Source organism: Pelodiscus sinensis, chromosome 5 (genome assembly GCF_052426305.1).
Source record: "Pelodiscus sinensis isolate ZL-2025 chromosome 5, ASM5242630v1, whole genome shotgun sequence".
NCBI lineage: Eukaryota > Metazoa > Chordata > Testudines > Trionychidae > Pelodiscus > Pelodiscus sinensis.
The window spans coordinates 81,395,262-81,419,875 of NC_143056.1; the positions used below are offsets into that span (position 1 = coordinate 81,395,262).

At 44.2% G+C, this 24,614-nt stretch overlaps 1 protein-coding gene across 11 annotated transcripts in view; it reads left to right on the forward strand.

Annotated features, from left to right (window-relative positions):
* The window catches only part of TSPAN18 (tetraspanin 18), a 202,953-nt gene that overhangs the window by 160,330 nt on the left and 18,009 nt on the right, over positions 1-24,614 (forward strand). For 10 of the 11 annotated variants that reach the window (XM_075927537.2, XM_089778556.1, XM_075927536.2 and 7 more), the window contains 4 exons: positions 2,011-2,100; positions 8,830-8,921; positions 9,778-9,972; positions 16,204-16,278. In XM_075927537.2, coding sequence (XP_075783652.1) covers positions 8,859-8,921; positions 9,778-9,972; positions 16,204-16,278 — 333 coding nt within the window. In that variant the 5' untranslated portion in view covers positions 2,011-2,100; positions 8,830-8,858. The remainder of the gene's footprint in view (positions 1-2,010; positions 2,101-8,829; positions 8,922-9,777; positions 9,973-16,203; positions 16,279-24,614) is intronic. The other variant, XM_075927541.2, reaches the window with a different exon arrangement.

Below are 24,614 nucleotides of genomic sequence, written 5' to 3' on the forward strand. Positions count from 1 at the left end.
GGACTAGGCAGAGTGGCCTTGACATAGAGCCTTCCGAACAAGGAGCTTCTCTGGCAACCCCTGTGTTTCTCCCAGAAACGCTAAATAAATCTCTTCCTGCTTGAGTCTGTTAGGCCCTGTGTTCTACGCTTGCTGTAATTTGCCTTTAATGATTAACTTGAAATAGCTATTAACCTGAAAGAATGTGTTGTCAGAGCCTTCCTGCTCTCCCAGATCACAGAGGGAAGGTGGAGCCTGGTTCTTCTCTGTCACCTGTCACTTTCTTTCATCTCTAGTGCTGCAGCATCAGCGGCTATCTACTGAAGCATCCCAAATTTTCCTCTGTGTAGAATTGTGATTCCTTTAAAATATTATGACTTAAGAAAAAATAAAATGTCCCCTCCCACACAGGCCTCTGAAGATTTACAATGGTGTAATTATATGCACGTGCATCTCGTTATTTTCTTAATGATAGGTTTATATAGTACAGTGTCATCTCTAAACTAAAAGTAAGAGCCATCTTCTCTTACATACGGCATGTAACCCTGTACGTCTGGCATCACATGGAGTGAGTGAAGAAAAATGCCACTCAGACACATGCAGCATAAAGGATGGAGCTTCACAAGAAAGGGGGAGAGATTGTGAGCCACTGGGGAACAGAGAGGGAGCGTGTAAAAGCAGAGAGACTAGTGCACAAGAATGGGACTTTTCACATTTTAAAATGAACTTTTGTGCATCATGTTGAGCCTCTGTTGTGTTCACTTTCCACAAGTATTAAGTGATTGTGTTTTATTGGCAGAAACCTTCACAGAGGACAAATCTCAAAGTGGTGTGTACAAGTATTTGTAGAAAGCCAATTTTAAATTTGCACACTTGAGTAACACCGTCATCCAGTTATGGAATGGGAAATAGCCCCATATGATTTATCTGGCTGCTCACAGCTAAGCAGCCCAGTTTGGGTTTAAAAAAATCTGTGACCAGCCCACAGAGGAAAAACAGTTTTGAAAAGATTAATTTGAATTACAATGGCACCTAGAGGGCACAACTCAGGATCAGGGTTTTACTGCAGTAGGCGCTGGCCAAACAATTATAAAAAGCAAACCTTGTCAAAGAGAGCTCAGTCTCAGATTGTGATCAGATTAAACAGGTGAGAGGATGAACAGAAAAACAACAGTAAAACAAGCCTGGTGTTCATAATTGCAGTCTCAGCTCACTCTCTCCCGTGCAAAAGTTGTTTATTTACATTTGAACAATTAAGATATCAGAGGAGGTTGTGATCTGCTTGCAGATACCAGGGAAGCATAAATGAAAAGGTTAAATTCACAGAAGAAACATAAATGTGAATTATTTGCACAGCTCCAGCGTATCATCCTGAGTATCTGCATGTCTGTCTGACTAGGTCTATGTCTGTCTGCATACACTTGATTGTATAAGGTCTTTTGTTCAAGTATTTCAAAGCATTTAATAGTTATTAGTAATATTATTAACCCCCTTACACAGATGGTAAAACTGAGCCACAGAAAAGTGAAGTAATTTGTGCGCATGAAAAGTCATTTTCAGAATCAAGGCTAGACCCCAGGTATTCCAGTCTGTCTCCCTAAAAACTAGACCATCCTTTATTCAGAGACATTCTACTGCTACTCCTTGGTCTCTCTCCTTTTTCCCAGTAAATGAGCTGTAAAGTTACTGAAGATTACAGTTTGCATAAATATCATGTAAAATACTGACAGTACTGCTGCTGTTAAATCTAATAGTGCAGTTTGGTGCATTGTGTATGTTTATATTTGTATTTATTTATGTGCATGTGTGTTGATAGATAGATGTATATGGTCTGTGGATATTTAAACCACCCTAAAGAAATTGGATGCTTTGCAGGGTGCTAAAAGCTTTTCATTATTGCTAATGTGCACCAGATTAAGGATGTAGTTAGATGAAGTGTATTCATCAGGATGGTATGTTTTTATAAATGGTTTATTCAACATGATTGTATTTTATTGACTGTTGTAGTAATTGAATATTTATTTCTTATAGGACAAGCTTGGCCAATAAAAGATACATGGAGTGCACAACCCATTAGAAGACAAAAAAGACATTGTGCTTAAAGCCCCAAGAGCTAAATAGGTGACGTTTTTAAATAACTCTTCTGAAAACCAACAGGCTTTTTGCATGTCTCTTATGTACGTGTTTGCTGGAGGAGCATAATGAGTGGATTTCTGTAGGGATCGGTTCTGGTTCTGGTTCTGTTCAACATCTTTATCAATTATTTAAATATTGTCTTAGAGAGAACACTTACAAAGTGTTGTAGATGAAACCGAGCTGGGAGGATTGCATGTGCTTTGGAGGATAGGGTTATAATTCTAAATGATCTGGGCAAACTGGCGAAATGGTCGGAGAAAAATAGGAAGAAATTCAATAAGGACAAATGCAAAGTGTTCCTTCCTAAGTGGAGTAATCAGAGCACTCTGCTTCCCACCGCCACAGAGAAGCAGGGTGAAGCAGGCTACTGGGCCGCTTTGGCTCTTGCCACTCGCATGGTGCCCCCGCTGCTGCTGTACCAGGCCTCCAAAATTTTTCAGGCCGTATTGCTATGGGGAGGATGTAAGGGGGCGGAGCAGAGCAGGGGCAGGGTTGAGGAAGGGGTGAGGCAAGGAGAAACTTTCACTAAGAGGGTTGCCCCAGACCCCACTCCTGGGGCACTGGAGGGGGTTCCCTGGGCCCCCCTGCTAGTCCTCTGGCCCATTGCCCCTCCCACCTGCAGTGTTGGGGGGGCACATGGCCCCTCAGACACCCCTCACACATCACTAGTGAAGGGGTTTGTGTGAGAGAGAGATGTGAAGCTGAAGGAAGGGAGATGGAAAAAATGTCAGTGTTTCAAATGCAGTGTATTTTGTCTGTTTATTATAACACTCGGGGCACATTTCCTGACTATTTTGCTTCTTTGTAAGCTTCACCCCCACATTGCAAGATACAACTCAGAGTGGAAAGGAGAGAAGAAAAAACAGCACACACATAAAAGTAAAACACTTTGAAACCATGAAACTATATTTTGAATAAAGGCAAATGTGTACTTTGTATCGGAAAATTGGAGATTGGATAAATTAAGGAAAGGAGCTGTCTGTTGCTTAATTAGGAGACCATGTAACACGAACCCCCACTATCGCCCCACACCCCACAGAAGATAACTGAACCTGCTGCACATGTAGGGAACTAAGACATTTCTGGGATAATGTGAAGCCAGATCCTGATTTCATTGATGTACATTTGGAGTAATTCAAAAAACATTGTGTGTGATTAAAATTAGTCACTTTCAGTGGGCAAGAACTACACTCAGTAATTTAATATTAGCTATTTTATGTTGGGAACCTATAATTAATTATCATCCACTAAAAAACTCAGCTGCAGTCAATATAGACGTCATTGTTAAAAAATCAGCAGGCACCACGTGGAGTGATTAGGAATCCCTGACTGATATAAGTACAGAGCAGTGCTGCGGATAATACTGTGTTATTACTCTGGGTAAGTTCAGAGGCTCAGATTCAGGGGAATGCTCTCTGGTGACCAGTGGCAAGCGTAGTTTACCTGGCTGGATACACCAGGATTATGGTTGATTTACATTTCTGGAACATTCCAAGCAGACAAAGCACCTTAGTGAATGTAGCCTGGGAGTTTTAATGGTGTGATCTTTCAGATTAGTATCCGTATTCAAGATTTGAAAGGGCTCTTTAAGTTAGAATTGGAGGCTCTCTACAAATTGCAGGCATATAAAACTGCAACCTGAACCCAGCACTGATCCTTTCTCAAATCTATTCAGTGGAGCAATGATGTTTTGAGGATTGCCTTGATCTTAAATGACATTTAGAGGCTCTGATGTATTCTCTTCTTGGCTTCACCCACAGAGACCTTGCACTATTGGTGCTGACTCATACGTGTTTGAACATTATGAGTTGTAGGATTTTTTGAACTTGTGTTCCTCCATCTCACAGCCATGCCAGTTTGGCCGCCTTGATGGTGGAGGGTTTTTTGGGTGTGGTTTTTTTTGGCTGTGTCTGTAAAGCCAGGTGGTATTGAGCACTTGCAGAGGTGAGTGCAGAGCTCAGACTTGGCACCAGCTCTGAGAGTGTTGACTGCCTTAGCCAAACTAGAAAATACCCACCTGTCACAGCTCAGTCACTAAACATTTTTGCTGCTGTAGGCAACTGACTGTTCCGACTTTGTGACAGCTGGCCCTGGCAGTCATGTTTTCAAGCCTTGAATACTCATTAGATACAGATATCTGTCTGCCCTACTCAGCAAAAAATGCTATAGTATGCAGAATGGGCGTAAGGAACAAGGTATGGAATTGTCAGCTTAGGTTTAAAAGATGAATACGGCAGATCCTTAGCTGTAGTAAATCAGCAAATCTCTGAAGAATTAACTTGCTGGGCAGTAGGTAAAGGAAGAATGGGAAAGGGAGAGAGGGAAGTGAAGTTGCTTATGCAAGTCTATTCAACATGCCAATGTCAGAACTGAAATTTAAACGCAGGCCAGCTCTACCTTACACAAGAAAGTCGACCTAAGATGCACAACCCCAGCTATGAGAATAGGTGGAGTTGGCTTACTTTAAGTTGAATTTCTGTGGTGGCTCCACTGCTGGAGGACAATAGGAGACATTCTCCTGTCAATTTCCCTTATTCCTCAGGAGTCCATGGAGTACCGGGGTTGATGGAGGTGCCATAAGTGGTCAATATAGCAGGTCCTTACTAGATCCCTGATCCCTAGATCCTTACTAAATCAAACCCTGAAAAATCAATCTCCAAGCATTGATCTCGGGGTAAGTGTAGACCTTGCCTCATGTTCTAGTCCTGTGCTTAGACCACAAGGCCATGCTTCTGCTGTTTCTGCGCTCTGACAGGAGATGTTTGTAAAGTAGAGTGGCTATGGCTACAATACAGCTAGGTTTAATTCCCTCCTTATCTCTTCGGGAATTAAAAGTGAGGAGTACGTTAGTTCGCACCAAGGGGTTTGATTCGAACTAACGGGTCCCGGAGCGCACTTCCTGGTTCGAATCAACTGGCGAGTGGAATAGCGCGTGGGCGAGCTTATGCTAATGAAGCGCGGGATAGTTAAATCCCCGCTTCATTAGGAATTTTGGTCGGCTACATTTGCATCCCTAGTTCGAACTAGGGAGCAAGTGTAGACGTACCCTTTTTTTTCCCTAGAGTCATGGTAATTTAGAAGGTATGGGTAGACATTGAACTGACAGGTTATTAAAGGGTTCTTGGATAATTTTCAGATCCTGCCTGATGTGGTGATATTTCTTTGTAACTTGTGTTGCAGCGTCATGACTTGAGATTATAATGTGGATGGCAAATCTATCTAATCTATCCCTCATGTGGCCCACAACATCTGAGTACATGGGTCAAGAAAGCTTACCTTTTTTCCTAATGAACCTAAGTCTTCCCCTACTCCCTTCCCTCCTACACTGCACAAGAACACCTTTTCCCGTGATATCCAGAATCTGGGCTCTAACCCTCGGAATCTTAAATCTCACTCCCACAAACTGAAATGGCCCACATGGACAGCCATCTTATTCTCTGCCCCCTCCTATCACGCTTGCTTTAGGTATTAAGCTATTATTGTGCGAGGTGATGAAACTTTTCTGCGGTCTTGAGGGGAGCATTGTTGGACTTAATAACTGGCTAGATGTGCATATCCCCAGCATCTGTACAATCAGGTACAGAACTGCAGTTTGCTTTAAGTAGCCTGCCCAAGTCATAAGATCATGGATGCATTGAAGACTGGACAACTTCCCACCCGTATGGAATTGGATAAATACTGCTCAGTGGATCTGATGAAATACATGCATAAGGATAGCCAACAATGAGATGGAAAAGAGTGTGGGAGGCAGCAAACCACCTTGTTTGGTGCCATTGGTGACTTGGAAAGGGGTCTGATAGCTCCCCACTTTCCACCACCCTGGCCATCATCCCATCATGGAAAGACCGAATGGCACATGTACGTTTTTCAGAGCATCAAAAAATGAACAAGAAAATCTGGAGTCCTTCATAATTCACAAAGCAAAAAGCTTTAGTTAAGACCCATAAAATTTTGCTCCCTAAGAAATATGTTGCCACAGAATGCTACAACTGATGATCTTACCCGGTACCCATCAAAGGCTGGCTCTCTGCATTTAGAATGCAGTCACACCTTGTAGGAATGACCGAGGCATTAAAATAAGCACTAAGCTAAATGTCTATCAAGCAGTCATGCTTATAGCACTTCTGCATGGTTGTGAGATGTGGACAACATGTTGCCACCATATTAGGAAACCTGATCAGTTCCATGTGCACCGTCTTTGGTCTGTTTGCCATGGTCAAATGGTAGAACAAAATTGGCACTATCTAAATCACTTAATTGTTGTGGGATGTCTGGCATTCAAAGCATGCTCCTGAAAGTTTCACTGCATTGGGCTGAGCACCTCATTCCCATGGCCAACTCGATGGTCAGCTAAAAAAAGGCACCCGGTCACATGGCAGCAAGTACAAACAATATAAAGATGCACTGAAGTCAGACTTGAGTGCTTGTCAAGTTGATCCCAGCAATGGGAAGCAACAGAGAAAGGTGGCATCATGGAAGAGCAAGGTGGCATCAGGTCTCCATTAATTGCTTTGAACAAGGCCCATTTACACTTGTGGACAACATGATGAAAGGATACAATAGCCTGCAATGGACCCAAACAATCCTGTCTATCTCACATGTAACTGCACTTGCTGTTCTTGTGTGTGCCTGACCTTGCATATACACGTTCACCTATAGCAGTTGCTGAATCCTTGTACAGCGGCATTGATGTGAAACTCCATCAAATCATTGTTGGGTGGAAGATTCACTTTCCACAGCAGCCAGTAAATCAGCCTTGTAAGAAATATATTGCCCCTGATTCTCAGAGCCACCACAGCTTCTGCATGTTACTCAAGCAGCACAAAGAGGCCAGACAGCTGATTTAACTGGTCTCCTGAAGATTCTCTCAGTATAGGGGAAATCTCAGGGGGGTACAGAGCCGCATGCCACTTCCTACATAGCAAGAATCCAGGGGGAAAGGAATTGTGCATGTGCCATAACACTTGTGCTTTTTCAGGTACACATGTATGTGTGTGCGCACACATACATGTGAATGGACAGTACAGAGAAGGCCCTGTTCTTCCTGTCATTGTAGCAGAAGGGCCTAATTTAATTTTTAAACTAGTCAGATGCTGTGCAGCAAACAAAAACACTATGTGAACTCTGTTGTTTACCTGAAACAGCCCCTTGCTGGGAGAGCAGCCTGCCAAGGGCTTCTCTGAGCAGCCTTGCTAAAGCAAATTAGTTACCATGGTCACGGAGGGAAGGACCATGGTGCAGCTAAGCAGCAGCTTAAAGGTCTATGGATTAGTAAAGACAATGAGGGAGCAAAAGGACAGGATTTAGTGCTGGGTCTGTGAAAATTGTTCCTCAAAACCGTGGCTAATGTGTGTTGCGAGGGCTAGGGGTTCCGACAGGCTCAATTCAAACATACTATGTAATTAGAGGCAGGTTTTTTAGGAGCAGCGAAGGGTAAAAATCTATAGGCTCCATTCCAGTTAGGAGTGTACTTCAGAGAGCCAAGCAAAGCTGTGCACCTATGTGTTTGCATACATGTACATGCATCTGCATGAGCTGTACCACCTGCAGTGCCTTTGGCCTCAGGAGGAGGTTTATTACTATTTGCCTATGCCACTGGGGTGCTTGGTGGTGTGCCCACCTTGTTACACTGTAAGCCAGAGGTCCGCGAGCTCTCAGGTGTGTCCCTCTAGGGGGTTCAGTGGGGCCTTCCCTCAGGGGAGGGAGCAGGAAGGAAATGCCACCCAGCCCCGCTCTGCCCTTCGCTGCAGCTCAGGCCCCAACCACAGCCTCACTCGCAGCACTGACCATGAGCTACACTCCTGGCCCTGGCTCCTGACCACAGCTACATGCCTCTCCTGACTATGGCCCTTGGAGTTGGGGGGGAGGCAGACAGGTCCCATTACAGGTTTGGGGACCACTACTTCAAGCTCTTTGGGGCAAGGGTTGGCTTCCTCTGTGTTGTAACAGCAACTGTTACACCAGAGCTCCTGATTGGCCTTCTAGGTGCTGCGGTGTAAGTGCTAAATAATAATCACTTCCAGCCAGGGGAGCTTGCTGTCTAGTACACACATGGAGTCAGTCACACCACAGTTCAGCTGATCCGTGAATCCTGTGCCTCTGATCCTCATAATTATGGATCTAAAATCCACACTCCCAACTTCTTTAGCTTCTAAAATTTGCCTTGAACCTTTATTTGTCCCGTCGCTGTTCCTCTGTTGAATGAGGCTATACAGAATAGGACTTCAAGGTAGATAGGCATTGCAAGCCTTCTGAGTGGGCTCTGCACTCCTTATCTTCCACTTCCAGATGACTGAGTTAAAGTCAAAAGACCTATATGCCTGTGTAGGATCTGGACTAGGATTTGCTGGCTAGTGCAGGCATCTTAGGCCATGTCAGAGGTGCACTGGGCCCATGTATTGGTATAGGGAGTTTGGTAGGACAAAAAGCTGCAAGTTCATTTGCAGAAGGATTGTTTTTGTTGCTCTGCCTTACAAGCAAGGAATTGTTTGAACTGTTCCCTCCCCTATTCCTATCCCCACACTCTGGGGAGAATATGCCGGATGTTAGCAGTAATGATTACCTCCCATTAGCCTGTATCATAGAACCTTGTTCAGGTAAGAAATGAGCCCTTCTGTGTAATGAACTGCATAGGGCCTTTGGGAAATAGAAGGGGAAAATGGCTTATGTCACTCAGGTAACAGGAGCATGTGCTAAGAAAGCATTGTTTTGCAGGAATAATTGGATCGAGCAGCCTGAAGATCATGGAGGGGGATTGTCTGAGCTGCATGAAGTACCTGATGTTTATTTTCAATTTCTTCATATTTGTAAGTATTCTAGGAGTCTGTACTCCTGTGTGCTTTCCCCCTCCTCCACCCACCCCGATTTTCTGTCCGCCTCTAGCTCCTTTGTGTTCCTGTTGGATGAGCTGACGGGACCTGCTGTGCTTTAACAAAATCGCCATGATGTAGAAGATCCCTTCAGCTTTGTTTTAGCCCTGACTGAAATGTACAGCTCCATGTTCAGCTAGCGGCGCAGAGTCAGCCTCAGCTGGCAGTGAGCCTGCGGAGAGGATACAACTGCTAGTCGCTCACAAGGCCTATGCTCAGAGCGCCTAAAGAATAAGGTTCTAGTCCAGGCTGGTGTAATCACTGGCTGTTGAGGGAAGGATGTAAATCTGGGGACTCGGGCTCTGCACAGAGATGAAGACTTGTCCTTGTGACTTTAGACAGGGACTGTGCAGCTGGTGCAGGTGGCATGGTAAGTCTTAAAGATGCTGCTTGTTGTATGTGTTTCCAGTAATGGAAAAATGCGGGGGGAGAATGGTGGGGACTGCACCGTTCATAAGCAGAGTCTGATGCTTTGCAGAGAATTTTTGCTATGCAGCAAGAGCACAGATGTCGACAGCCTGTGCAGGTCCCTGGGCAAGAGGGATAGGGGGGCAACTCCATGCTCCTGGAAGGAGTGGGGCCTTGGGAACAGCAGCAGCAGCTGTGGCTGGAAGTCCTGGCCACTTCGAATGCCGGGCCCCAGGGCAACTGCTCCCTTTGGCCCCTGGTCACCAGGCCTGAGCAAGAGCACTCGAAGGGAACTTCTGTGGATAAACTCTACTGAAGAATCCAGTCAGTTCTCAGATTAACAACTCTCTTGTCTTTTCCTTTCCTCCTTTCTCTCCCATGGTAGCTGGGAGGGGCCTGCCTGCTGGGCGTTGGGATCTGGGTCATTGTGGATCCGACAGGATTTCGAGAGATAGTGGCTGCCAACCCTCTGCTCTTCACGGGAGCGTACATCATGCTGGCCATGGGAGCAATGCTCTTCCTGCTGGGCTTTCTCGGCTGCTGCGGTGCTGTCCGGGAGAACAAATGCCTTCTGCTTTTTGTAAGTGTCCCAGTGTTTCTGCTGTCATTCTAGTGCCCTTGGAGAGTATGGCTATGGTGTTTTGTTGGGAAGACTGATCATGTGATGCTGGGTCCATGTGGCCATGTCTCAGTGCAGCCTTTTTCCTACTACATGGTTAGTCATGTTTAAAGCACTTTAATATACCGTCAGAAATGCAGACTACTTGCTTCTCCCCTGCACCCAGTCTCTGTGAGACTCTGTTGCCCAACTCTGGCTTAAGTTAAAGGTGCAGGGGGCAGTTTTAACTTGTCCCACTGATACACACAGTCTCTCGAGAACCTTAGGCTCGTGGCAAATCAGCTGTAGTGGAGTCTCACTCTGCCGCACCAGACACCACTCCCATTCCTTATCCTTCCCTGCAACACCCTCTTCCTTCCCATTCCCTTGCTCCAGAAAAGGGAGTACAGGGAATGGGGAGCTGCCTCTGCCAGCTTTGAACCAGCAGAGATTCTCCCTAAGTACAAGGGGAATTCCCCCATGGGACTCTCCTGGGCTATGTCTAGACTGCAGGCTTCTTTCGAAAGATCGCATCTAGACTGCAGGCGGATCTTTCGAAAGAAAAATCCGCTTTTTCGAAAGAGAGCACCCAGCGAGTCTAGATGCTCTCTTTCGAAGACGGCCTCTTTACATTGAAGAATGCCTTCCTTCGAAAGAGGAACTTTCGAAGGAAGGCGTTCTTCCTCGTGAAACGAGGTTTACCGCCATCGAAAGAAAAGCCGCGTTCTTTCGAAATAATTTCGAAAGAACGCGGCTTGAGTCTGGACGCAGGGGAAGTTTTTTCGGGAAAAGGCTACTTTTCCCGAAAAAACCCCTGAGTCTGGACACGGCCCTGCTGTTTAAGTCCCATGTGACAAACTCCCAAATCTTCAGAGTGGAGGAGGAAGTTCTGGCACCACTGTCACAAAAGGAAATAAGCAGAATTAGCTATGTTCTAAATGAATAAAAACTAGCTCTGGGGTTTGGCCACTGACAGACCTGCAAGGGCGCTGAGTTCCAAAGTGCTGGGCCCCCAGCTGAGAAGGCAGGTCTGCCTGGTCCAGTGCCTTCAGCTCCAGGGAACTTCAGCAAGACTATCCCAGCCACTCTTAATTGCAGTGATAGGATGTGAGGTAAAAGGCAGACTCTCCAATAAACAGGTCCTAGACTTTGCAGATTGCCCAGAACACCTTAATTTACCTAGCAGAGAACAGGGAGGTTGAACTAGAGTTTTGGGCTGGTGGCACCAGGCCCAGATGAGAGGGCATGTCATTTTACATGAGGGCTACGTCTAGACTGGCATGATTTTCTGGAAATGCTTTTAACGGAAAAGTTTTCCGTTAAAAGCATTTTCGGAAAAAAGCGTTTAGATTGGCATGGATGCTTTTCCGCAAAAGCACTTTTTGTGGAAAAGCGTCCATGGCCAATCTAGATGCACTTTTGCGCAAAAAAACCCTGATCGCCATTTTCGCGATCGGTGCTTTCTTGCACAAAACAAATCTCGTTTGCCCGAATGGGAGCAGCATAGTATTTCCGCAAAAAGCACTGATTTCTTACAGTAGGAAGTCAGTGCTTCTGCGGAAATTCAAGCGGCAAGTGTAGACAGCTGGCAAGTTTTTCTGCAAAAGCAGCTGATTTTCCAGAAAAACTGGCCAGTCTAGACCCAGCCATGGGCATTAAGGACACATGCCTATTTTCCAGCAGGTACATTCATATTGTACCAAAGCTGTGGCCACCGAGTACTTTAAACTTCTCTGTGCATTATGGTCTCTCAGAACTTCATGGCAGCCACAACAGAAGAAGACTAATCTTCCCACTTCAAAAGCAATGGCCTCTGTCCCTTGAACTAGAGGAGACTTTCGTTCAGCTTTCAGCAATAATAGGAACCATTGCACAAACCCAACGAGTTCTGATTCCATGTAGGCTGTAGTACGAGCGCACTCACGTATGAGCCAGATTTTTACAACAACACATACTCATGTACATAAAGCCACAAATTGCCTCACTCATTCCCTTCTGATGTAGAACATGAACATTTCCCTTGTTCTGGGCATGGGACTTGTTAAGCAGCCCTTACAAGCATTTTATAAGACAGAAGAGTATACCTTGGACAAGTCATGAACTTATGAGCAAATTTCCTACTGGGCCATTTCAAATGTTGAGTAGAGTATATGTTACAGAGTCCATACAGTTGGTATAAACCTCCCAGTTCAGATTTGGTTGGTGGACTTTCCATTGCATCGCTAGATGGATGCTTGATCCTATATGCATCCTTTTCCTCATCTTACAAGTTCCAGATTTAAAAGCTTCATTGACCAATTTTCCCTTTAATTACAGGGGCAAACCTCAAATTCTGTGTGAGTGTCATGCACTGTTTAGAAACTCTTATCCACTCAAATTACCACTTTTGACTTCTGCCACTAGAACTGATCCTGCAGGGCTTCCTGCTATTATCTCTTACTGGAAAACATTCCCAATTACGTGACTGAATACAGAGCTCTGTCATTTTGTTTCTTTTTTTATCAAGTACATCCTTCTGTTTCTCTCTTGGAGTTTGTTGGTTGGTTTTAAATCTTGATTTTTCAGTGTGTTTTGCAATCATATCTTAATCAGAGCCTTGCAAAAGGACCAGCAGCTGCTGCCACACATTTTACCAGGACATGAATGTTAAACTGGCTGAAGGAGAAGCTGACACTATCTCTGGAACTCTTACAGACTCCACTGTGCTGAATTTTCCACTACTACACGACCCTTTTCCAAAGTCCTCTTCTGATGATAGCACATGCTTCCCTTCTGAGAGTCAACTAGTTTGATCCTCCCATCACTCACCATAGGGAAGGCCACGAATAAACCCACTAAAATCAATGCCAGCATGAACTGCATGTAATGGAGCAGAGAATCAGGCCCCCATGTGCATGAGACTAATTGAAATTCAGTCCTTATGATAGTTCACATTTCAGTCATGTGAAGAGAAACCGTGGGGCACTTTTTGGTGTGTGATTGGTGCAATGTCTTTTTAATTTAGGACTGTCCAGGCTGATATTCATGGAGTTGTACCAGGGTTGAATATTGTCCCTAGGGTTTTAGTTATATTGCAGTGCAAGCAATTTCATGGTTATTACTTGTTCTGCTTCTTAAAGATAGTTCTGAGCCCAGCTGCTTTATTTATTTACTTTTATTATTATTTTATTTTACACTGGGAATCTAAGAAATAAGTGGAGTGGAAGTAACATAGCACTATGCAGCAGGGATAGTTAATTGTAACCATGTAGCAAGGAATTCGCATGCTGCCTTGTTCAAGGTAATTCAAGATGTTTTGGTAGCAAAGTCAGCCTGCTGTTTAAGAGAGCGTGGTCACATCCCATATGTCCCCATCCTCTATTATCCCAAGTCCACTGGCAATAGAACACCTGCATAGGTGCGTGTGGTGAGGTCCATATGGTATTAGATGCTTTAATGGCATGTATTTTGTTACAGACCACACCAGAAGAGCTTCAAAAGTTTGAAAGGAGTGAGAAAACCAAGAGACAGGAGAGTAACTCCCTTTAGTTGATGTAAAGGCAAATAATCGGTACATTTATCTCTGTGAGGCTGGATTATTCATGCAGAAGTTGGGGAGGGCTCTGGTTTCCTAGGCAGTAGGATCGGGGGAACATGTTTGATAAAATCAAGTCCATGTACGTACAAAGTTGTTCAAAAATTGATAAGTCAGAGCTGCCTGAGTGAGATTTCACACTGATACATAATGCATGACTGGAGCTTTTAGCTCATATGTGAACACAAGGCAAGAGGGTCACAGAGATAAGGGCACATGAAGGAGACGCTCCTGCAGAGGGATTCTAGATTTTGGCCACGGTGTTTGCAGAACCTTTTGTTTTACTTGATGCTGTTCTATTTTGACAAGAAACCTCACTGTTGTAGACAACCTGCTGCAGCAAGGTGGGCTTCTAAGAGCTTCCAGACACCTGAGGCTATCCCAGCATTAGACACACAACGCAGCATGCTTAGGCCTTCTGCACATTAGAAACAAACTAACCTATGGAATGTCCTAGAGCTCTCGTAGCTGCAAATACACAAACTGCTCAGAGAGAATGTTTGTCAAGCACAAGCGTGTAGACATATATCATTCTGACCTTCCTTCAAAACTATCCATCATCAGTCCCTCTTTCCCTCTGCTTCCCTCTCCTCTCCAAAATTGTTACATGGAGGTTTTTGTCCCTTGAGAGAAAATCGCGCTCTCTCTCTCAGATGACAGGGGACTGTATTGCTGAAGTTCCAGCGTAGCTAAAATGTCAATTGAGATGCAGTGATAAGTCATTCGAAAAATGTAGAGATGGCAAAAGCAAAAATGAGTATGGAAACATATTACTTTAGTTGGGAAGATTTCTCAGGTGGAATCTCTGGTCAAAATAAAATAGATGCTCAATGCAGAATAATCAATAGCAAGCTGGCTTGAGTGCTCATTGTGGATGTATCATGCAAAACAGGGATTTGACCCTGAGTCTCCCACTAGACTATTGATTGTTTTGGGGTGAGTAGAGTGGTTGTTCTTCTAGTTTTCACACACACACACAAGCCCTATCCTTTTGTTCTGAAGGCAACAAACAAAAAAGAAATCCTCAAAAAAAAATTTCAAAATAGAATTCTTGTTTTCCACTCATTCCCAATAATCACTGCTGACATTTTTACAATGAAAATGGAAAGTCCAGGAAATTTGCATTTTCAAGTAAAAGTCAGTTTGGGGATGATAAATGATGTATTACGATTGCTTAGATAATCGGTGAGCATCTGCATCCATTGATGTGCTGGCCCTGCTTTAGTGTTTGGGTGAAAGTGTTACTGCCAGTAATAAATAAATGAATATGTAATTAATTCAACAACCCTGCTAATCACTGATCGCTTTAGTCTTATCTAAAAAAGCATTGGGAGATCCTTTGATGGATGGTGCTGTCTATTTGCGTAGTATCTTTCACTCTAATCACTGTCACTTTGCCTTTCTCTTGTGAAGTTAAAAATAGAAGTAATTTCTGAATGGGGAAGGGAGCCATTTAGCAGTCTCAGCCAATGAGAACAGATTATGCAGTTAAATGGACCAGTGGGTCAACTAAAAGGCATTATTAGATTAAAAGCCCTGCTCCTCTAATCACTCCTGTTTGAACCCAGGAACTGTTTCTTTTGCTCTCCTTTCAGGAGGAGTAAGGGAGATTGAAAGGCGTAGTGGATATGGTCCTCCAACAGGAGAAATTATCTATAACATTAATAATTGACAGGCACAAATTCTCTTATCTGTTCCAACGAGGGAATTTGAATTCTCCTTCTATTGCTGACAACTGTTGCTAAATCACAGGCAGTGTGTTTCCAGACATCATTCATAAGCGACTGTCTAGGGATCAGAAAAAACCTTCTCACCCATAGACCTTCCTGCTGTTTCAGAAAGTCCCTCAGTTCTCCACTGGCACAGAAAAAAATTTCAGGTGTCGCTTGAGCTCATTTTTATTGCTTATTTCAGCCACCTGCATCAGTAACTTGTTCCATATGTTTATCACCATCTGTATCATGCAGTCTTGCCTGTGTCCCCCATTTAGTCTTCATTTCCTCATATCAGGCCAAATCCTAAATCATTTACTGAGTTCTCACTGCAGTATTGAGACCATCTTGAGGGCCTTAAATCTTGAAGGAATTATATTTATACTACCTTTAAGGATGGAGTCGTGTTGTAATGAGAATCAGGCCTTCAAGTTGTTGAATCCTGATCTCATTCACTGTTGTGTTTGAGAGCTATGACTTTGGGATTTAGCCCACTTAGGACTGGTCTATCTACAATACTTGTACCACTTTATATCACTTTAGAAATCAATGTAGTTAAAGTTAAATCCTTTAGTGTGGAAATAGATCTAGCACTACAAAGATGCCCATGTCAATCCATGTATGTACCCCTACGTATAGAGGAATAAGCTATACTTGTAACACCTTCCTAGTCATTGGTACTAAGACATTGTACTGCTTTACTGACATCAGTTCCTAAGCCAATACAGTTTCTGTGGTAAAAATTCTGTGTGTAGATGAGCCCTAGGCTGTTCCCTAGTTTTTGTACGCTTTCACTGGCACGCGGAGGCATGCACACACACATTCATTCTCCATTTTCTCCATTGCTTTGGTGATTATGAAGACCTGTGTTCTTACCGTGTGTGGCAAATATCTAATGGCCGTCTGCTTCTTTTCTTTTTCTTCCAGTTCTTCATGTTTATTTTGTTAATCTTCCTGGCAGAGCTCTCAGCTGCAATCCTGGCTTTTATCTTCAGAGAAAATGTAAGTACTATGTTGTGGACACGATGGAAACATTCTGTGCTCCTGCGGGGTTGTGCCCAGGTGGAGATCATCTTTAGTTAGTGGTTTGTGTGTTACCTGAGTGAGCCTTTGTTTACAATATCACCCAAACAGACTCATTGTTACCCTCAATCTGAAGAATTTCCAGCTAGCCGGTGAATATAAACTAAACTAACTTGGCATGGGTAGGTAGTTCATATGCACAGGAGATATGCTGTGGGATACAAAGGAGAACTGCTGAATTATTCAGAGTCTAGAATTATGTGCAGGCATATCACTGAATTAAAGTTCATTTTGAGCGTAGGCATCAAAGTTTGAATTTCACTTCAGAGTTGTATGCTTACTACTGAGCTGAGAGGTAACCTTTCCTCAGATGCCACCTAAGGGAACAAGTAGAGCCCTGGATTTGGTGGTTATCTTTTCTCTTCCCTGTTGTCACCATCTTGGACTCCACTCTCAGGGGGGCAAGAACCCAAATAAACACACCAACTAAAAAGTGGGGGGGTGAAGCATTGGTTGAGAATTTGGAGTGGGTGGGAGTAGAGTTGAGAGTGGGAGTCCATCAAACTGCACTGTTGTTAGCCATCTTAGAAGAATTAAATTTTTAATATTTGTACCATGAAATGTTTTAATTGTGGGTTTCACCTAGCATGGCAGGTGGGCACCATAAAATCCAAGTAAACAAATCCTAAACAGAACTAAGTCTGACTGTCTAAGAACTGCTGCTGCAGTATGTACTCCAGAAAATGGAGAGGGTGCGATTCTTGCATGTTCAGATATCTAATCCATAATTTGGAAGGAATCATCTTATCTAGCCCTCTTTATCAGAAAGATAAAGCATCAAGTTGGGCATGGTCTCCAAGGAATGTTGTGAGCATTAATTAGATAATGTCCTTGCATCCCTTTGAAAATGTAAAAGTACTATATAAAAGTTTGGGTGGTGGTTATAAAAGAAAACAGGGAGCCTAGGATGTAAGCAAAGGGTCCCTAGATCTAGAAGGTTTTCAGATCCCATGGTTGGTAATCACAGTGGTATAGTATGTGCATGGAGGATTTTGAATTGATTAATAGAAAACCCCAAATCCTCTCACTAGGCTTTATGTTGTGAATATTCCTTGCAAAAAAGAAAGTCTAGATTATCTAGCAAACCAGGTAGTCATCATAGAATGAAGAACTTTACAATGAAGTCATGTTAAGGCTGAAAATACCTTTCTTTTCTGGTACATCATGTGCTAATATGTATATTAACCCCACCCTTTCAGATTCTTTATCCACACTGCTAACCTCTTTAACACACCCTCCTCATATCTCATCTTTGAACTTCTTGTGGCCTTTCTGATGCTCACCTTTCCCCCCCCTCTCCCAACTCCTCCATAACACTGCTGGTAAGATCATCTTCTTGGCTCATTCTCTTCTGCCCAGGTTGCTCCACTAGCTCCCCTGCTCCACCACATCCCATGTACATTTATGGTCCTTAACGCTAAAGCCTGGTCTACAATACCTAGTTGGACATAAGTTGCCTTACACTGACCTATTTGTGCATGTGTGTCTACACTCAGATTTGTTTGTGGCACCTTTACGGTGATGCAATAACACCATCTCCACAAACTGAGTAGAGCCATGGTTGACCTACTGAGGTTGACGCAGTGAAGGGTAGACGCTGTGTGTAATCTGGACCTGAACAGCTGTCCCACAAAGTCCAAAAGTAACCATTCTGGTCACAGTTGTGACTTCCATTGCTCAGGGACCACAGAAACCACAAGCTGCCTCTCTCCTTTTAAAAAAACCCATTTTGAAATGTCTTTTCCTGATTGCCCAACTTGATGAGCATGCCTAGCAGCTCTCCATCTATGCCTGCTCCAGAGGCTCTCCTGGGCCATGAGTAGAAGAGGCTGTGCAGATACAGCGACAGAAGAAACATGTGGGAAACCTGAACAGCTTCAAAAAGATTGCACAGGAGATGCAGGTGAAAGGGAACAGCCGGCATCAGAAGACAGTGCCCTGTGAAAGTGAAGGAACTGCAGCCGGCACAACCCAAGGCTGTGGAAACCAACAATCAGTCTGGTACTGAGCTGCAGACCTGCTTTTTTTTACAAGAAACTGCTTACCAGACTTGGCGGGTACACCTCCAGCCCCCTGCAGACCACCATGGATATCTCTGTAGAATCTGAGACTCAGGACTGTGCTGTGAACAGTGAGAAAAGAGGGACATGTGACAGGGAAACAAGGGGTCCAGCTATGATACGAGCCAGGATCTTTTTGAGACTCCTGAACAGTCCTGCTAGTCCTACCAGTTGAGCACAGAGGAGCCTGATCCAGGGGAAGGAACCTCTGGTAAGTGGGTACATATATTTACCTTACAAGATTTAAATGTTAAGATGACACCTGGTCCAACCCCAAGTTAGCAGGATGTAAAAGTCAACTTTTCATCATCATCCAAAAAGGAACAGCTGTATAGCATAGGGAGAGCTGTGATTGTTCCCCCATAGGTTTACGGGGGAGGGGATGCCATGCAGAGAGTTTTGTTTATTCACAAAGGGATGTCCCTTATATCCCCCTGAGAGATTTTTATGAAACTGTCATGGAGATATTGTACAGTTCTCTTCTGATAGTATCCAGGGATGGCGTCCTTATTGCTTTCTCCATAATAAGAGACTTTACCATGCCATTTTGCAATGAGTTTGGCAGGCACCATTGCAGTACACAGCATACAGGTCTAGACAGCTTCAGGATGCCAGCCTTGCTTTGCTACATTTCAGCGCCGACCTCCCAGGCGTTGTGTTTTTTTGCTTTGTTTTTTTGGCTTGACAAATTTTTCCCCGGCATTTTTTGTTTTGGTTTTGTTTTGTGCTTGACAAAACCATCTGACAACCCTAGTACCGGCACCTTTTTTTTTTTTAATGTATTTAACCAAAAAAGCACTGCTTGTACCTAATAGGGTTGTATACAGTAATGAGGTGGACTAGGCCCAGAGGCCCCCTGCTGGAGGCCTCTGAGTCTTACCACATCCGATCCCAGAGAAGTCTTCCAGGCTGCCTAGAGTGGCTGCAAGGGAAGTAGATAATTGCAGCATGGTTGCTCCCTGCAGCCTATCAGCAGGGCCATATAAAAGGAGCTGTAGTACTTGAGAGAAACAGACCAACTGGCTGGAGCTCCTGACTGGCTGCTGAGACTGAGTTTTAGACGCAGCCTGACAGTAAGGGTGAAGCATTCATGACAGTGCTGGGGAAGTGGCCCAGAGAACTGTAGCAGCAGAGTGGCTAGTTAAAGGGATGCATCAGCATATGGCTGCTATTCCTAGGATCCTTGAGATAGGAACCAGAGTAGTGATAGGCTCAGGTCCCTGTACCCCACCAGCCAACAGGGAAGTGGCTTAAGCCCCGAGGAAGGGAATAGAGAGGGTCTGGAGAACAGGATGAATAGTGAACCGTGAAACACTCTCAGAAAGGGATCAGATGGTTTAGTTGTCCAGCTGCAGAGTTGGGACCAGAAAGGCCCAGAGTGAGTGATGTCAGCGTCTCCAGGTGGGAAGCCTTGTGGGTACAACCCAACCCAAGGGTCAGAACTTATTAAAGACTGAGCCTGGCAAGGCCAACAGAGATATCAACTGGTACTGGGGTAGGCCCCTGTTAGACTGTATACCCTGAAGAGATTTGTTCTGTTTTTTTTTTTGTTTGTTTTTTAACCTGCAGACTGTATGTGAGACTTGGCTGGAGGTCTGAGTTGTTGAGGTTGCTGCAGACTAAGAGAGTGCAGGCACACACACCTGGCCAGGGACATTCACAAATGGTGGACGTCATCCCTTCACAGCATGTCTAATTTAAAACCCTTATGGGAATAAGGGAAGGGAGCTCTGAACATTCTTTCATTTTCTATTGTTACTGTAAAAACAGGTTGAACCTGTCTAGTCCAGCACTCTGGTCTGAAAACATGCGTGGTGAGGCATGTTAATTAGCCAGTTACCTGCTTACTGTGGCGTGGCAAAGTTTCCCGCTGCCCCATAAAGTTTGTTTTTAGCCACCAGTCCTGGCTCTCAGTGTTCTGTGCTGTTATTTAGCTCAAAATTAACTCAAAAGAGACCAACAAGCAGTGGAAGTGTTGGTAATTCAGCTAAGCACAAGCATGATATTTATGCTTTATCTACTTATTTTCTTGTACCACTACACTAAAATTGGGTCACAACACTAACACTTTTTTAGGAAGAGAACTGATAAGCCCTGGCTAGGTGTTCAGTACAGTCATATATTGTTAAGCAGCTATTGTTCCATTGATTTGCCTCGGTGAAATAAAAATAGAGACCTTCTCTCTACAATATTGGCCACCTGTGGTTTGGCAAATTCTCTGCTTTGGTTCAGGTCCCGAGGCAACTGGACTAGAGAGGTTCAACCTGTACAATGATAGATCTGTCTGTGCAGTTGCCTGATCCTGTTGAGTCCGAGAAAGAAGAGGACGAGTGTGGACGTGTTCAGCAAGATCCTGCAAGCCAGTGCTGCACTGGACGATGAACAGGGTGCCTGGAGGATCAATATTGCAGACAGTATGGAAAAGGAAAGAGAAAACGACAGTGCTCCCACATGAAAAGGAGAGGAAGATGTACTAGGATATAAATTGACTTCTAAGGCAGCAAATGCAAAAGCAGACGGATCTTGTTGACCCACCAGTCCAGCAATTACTGTCTCCCTTTGCAATCACTGGAGAGCTCTGTTCTAGCACCTCGTTATATTCCCTTCCGTCCCCCTCAACATTCCACATGGCAATAGGGGCTTTATTCCCACCGCTCCAAGCTGGGAGGAAGTAAATCATTGGCCTGTGTGAGCCACAGTTGGTATTTATGTTGCCAAAATGGACTGACATGGCCAGGAACATCATTTACTTTTTTAATTGTAAAGTTCCATTCCATTTGTTTATTTTTTTATTTGTTTTGTGCTTGATTGTTATTGTGTTTGGTACACAGCATATTTCAAGTTTTGAGAAATACATTAATCTTCATTAATTCCCCCCTTTTTGCCTACAGCTACTGTGCGGGACACAACCACTGGGATATTTTTCTCATTGAGATTGAATCTTGTGAATAAACAATACCAGTGTCTATTCAGTCTGCCAAAAGCACATCCGTCTGTCATTCTGCACCCTTGCTGAGGGGGGGTAGTTGAATCTTCCCTCGGAGCTATCAAGGTGGCTAGTGTATGGCTTCATGAGCTGAGCCGGGAGAGCAAGGCTTAGGCTAAGTTCCTTACAATCACAACTGGCATGTCAGCATCATAAAATGACAATTCACCAGTCACTAGCAAATACCCCTGCTTGCAGTTTTCTGAGCACCCGGTGTTCTGACTGGCCCACACCAGTATTGGTGAAATGTTCCTGGTGATCCTCCAGTGCTTGCATAACCATAGAAAAGTCATCGTTTTTACTGATGTTCTCTGTGGCAAGCTGGGCTAATGCCAAAAATATGGATGAATCTGCTTTCTGTCACCTTGCTGCATTTCAGGAACCTCATTGCTGCAAATCCATCTGCTATTTCTTACTTATTGGCCAAGAATCCTGCATAGCAGGAGACAATTAGTGTCCCTAAACACTTGAATGGTAACGGTCCCCAGTATGGATTTTCTAACTCCAAAATGATTTTCCACTAATTGGTAGCAACCTGGCGTTGCAAGTTCCCACAGTGCTTGCTCACTTCTCCACTCTCAGTGCAGCTCTCATTCTTATCTCCATGCATTGGGGTTCTAGGGGCAAGCTTGGTACATGGATCCAGGAATGTGGTCTGTGGCATATGAAAGATCTGCAGCCGCTGCCTGTCATCCAGACCTGCATCACAATGCAATCCCACCAGTCAGTGCTCGTTTCTCAGACCCAGCAGCTGTGCTCCAGCATCTGCAGCTGTTCTGTGAACTCCACCAACATCCCTGAATTGGTTTTTGCTATGTCCGCAGCAGTCTGTCCTGAGAAACATGCCCCTGTTGCTGAGGTTTTTCCTGCAGCTCAGCAAATACTGGACGATTGTCCGTCTAGTGTTTGTGACATTCAGGGCAATACTGCAGACCTATGCAGTCTTCTTGCTTCTGTCAGAGATGATAGTGAGAAGTGTTGGGCAGATTAACGGGAGCATAAAAACATGTGAAAATGATGCAATATGGATGGCATTATGGGACCGAGAAAGTTGCATGATGGAACTTTGACCCCTTTCCTGCACAAATCGTTTTGGACCCACCGTGCATTATCTACATTGCCAAAAAGGCACTACCCCATAGGACAGGTGGATTGCACACTGGTGCAACACACTGTTGATCAGCACAAGCACTCCTGGTGAGTATATGCAGCGCCAGTGAAAGGAGCTAAGAGTGCATTGACACAAGTGATATACTAACTGTGACAGCCTTACATCAACCACTTTGTAATGTAGGTATGGCCTAGGGCTTGTCACAACTTAGCCCCTCTCTATTTGTCTGCGGTGCTTCTATTGCATTTCTCCCTACCTACTGTGCTCTATGATTCTAGCCTCCTTTACCCATTTGTCTGTCTCTCCAAGTGCCTTTGCATTTTCTTTCATGTCTCCCTTGTGCACTGAACACTGTCATCAAACTAGCCCTTACGGGCAAAAATCCTGTAATTCTTTAACCTGCTCCTCAAGTACATGAAGCTGCCAACTAATAGGGGACAGCAGACAGCCACTGGTGCCTGTGCAGATTCATGTTGTTACTGATTCCTCATCTTCCTTCCCATTTCCCTTCCAGTTGTTTGTTACATCTATCTGCTGTTTCTTGTCTGAGACTGTAAGCCTGTTGGGGATGGAGACTTTCTTTTACTCTGTCAATACAGCGCCTGTCATAGTGAGGCTGGGGCCCCTAGGCACTACTGCAGTGTAATGTTAATAAAAATGTGTACATGATTGTCACAGCTCATATACTGAGTGTAGCAGAAGCAGATGGGCAAGCAAGTATAGAAGAAACTTGTAATATGATGGGGCAGATTTTGATTTACTCCCGCCAGGCTACATTGTTATTTGTTCAACAGTTTCATAAACCAGAGAGAGAGAGAGAGAGAGAGAGAGAGAGAGGAAATTGTTAGAAAGCTAATAGCAAAACAATGTTGTATTTGTGCAGTAGGATAATCTGTGGAGAGAGGGGCGGGGGAAGACTCTTTTTGTTATAAGCGGGTGGTCTTTGTCCCTGCTTCACAATTAAGCAATAGGGAAAGAACAGCGCTTCATAAACAGTGGGGTTGCTCCATTCTGAATGACAGTGAGACAGTGCCTTAGTCAGAACAGTTGCAGCTCTGTAAACAGAGGTTACACCATGGGAGGTCTAGGATGCTTGGGTCAGTACATCTCTTGCATTAAGAGTTCATTAGAGAATTCTTTCAGGAAAGCACAAGAAGTGGACCTCACACATAGAAGTGCTGCCCCCCCCCCCCCCGCCCCCCTACCTCCCACACACTGCTCTGCAGATTCAGGTATTGCTATGCCAGGTTTATCTTTATAGGGACAGATAACTAAATGTGAATGAATAGGCTCTTGGGGCAGGAGGAGACAGCTTGTGGTGACTGACAGCACCCAGTTCCAGAACAGAGGCTAGATAAACATATGGGGCCGATTCTCCTTTCACTTATGCCAGTGGAAGTTTATTCCCAAGTGAGTGGTTTATGAATGAGAAGTTGTGAAGAACCTTAGAAATTCTACCTCTTGCCCATTCACAGACACCGAGTCACAAGAGACAAATGCCTGTGCATTACACTAAGCTTGCAGGGGTCTCTTGGTTTATTCTCTCCTTGGGATTCCTCTGAATAAAGCCTCATTTTCATTTGTATTTTTTTAAAACAGACCCATCTCATGTATGCTGTGGTTTGGGAGTTATTTGTGACTCATTTTGCTATTGTATATGACAGTGGCTTTCAACTAGGACTACCCAAAGTTCTTCCAGGGGTAGGTTCATCAATTCAACTAGTTATTTGCCTTGTTTTACAACAGGCTATGTAAAAAGCACTAGTGAAGTCAGTACAAACTAAAATTTCAAACAGACAATGACTTATTTATACTGCTCTATACAGTGAAATGTAAGTACGTTTATAGTCTAATCATTTTATCTTAGAACAATACAGTAAAATGAGAAAATAACCAATTTTTCAGTAGTAGCTTGCTGTGGTACATTTTTGTATGTCTGATTTTGTAAGCAAGTAGTTAACTGAGGTGATGCTTATGGGTGTGCAAGACAAATCAGTCTCCTGAAAGGGGTGCATAGTGGAGAGACTGGGGACCAATGTCCATGGGTTAGGCCTAGGCTGGGTGGCTGGACCACCTGCTTGTTAGAGGGACAAGGCTT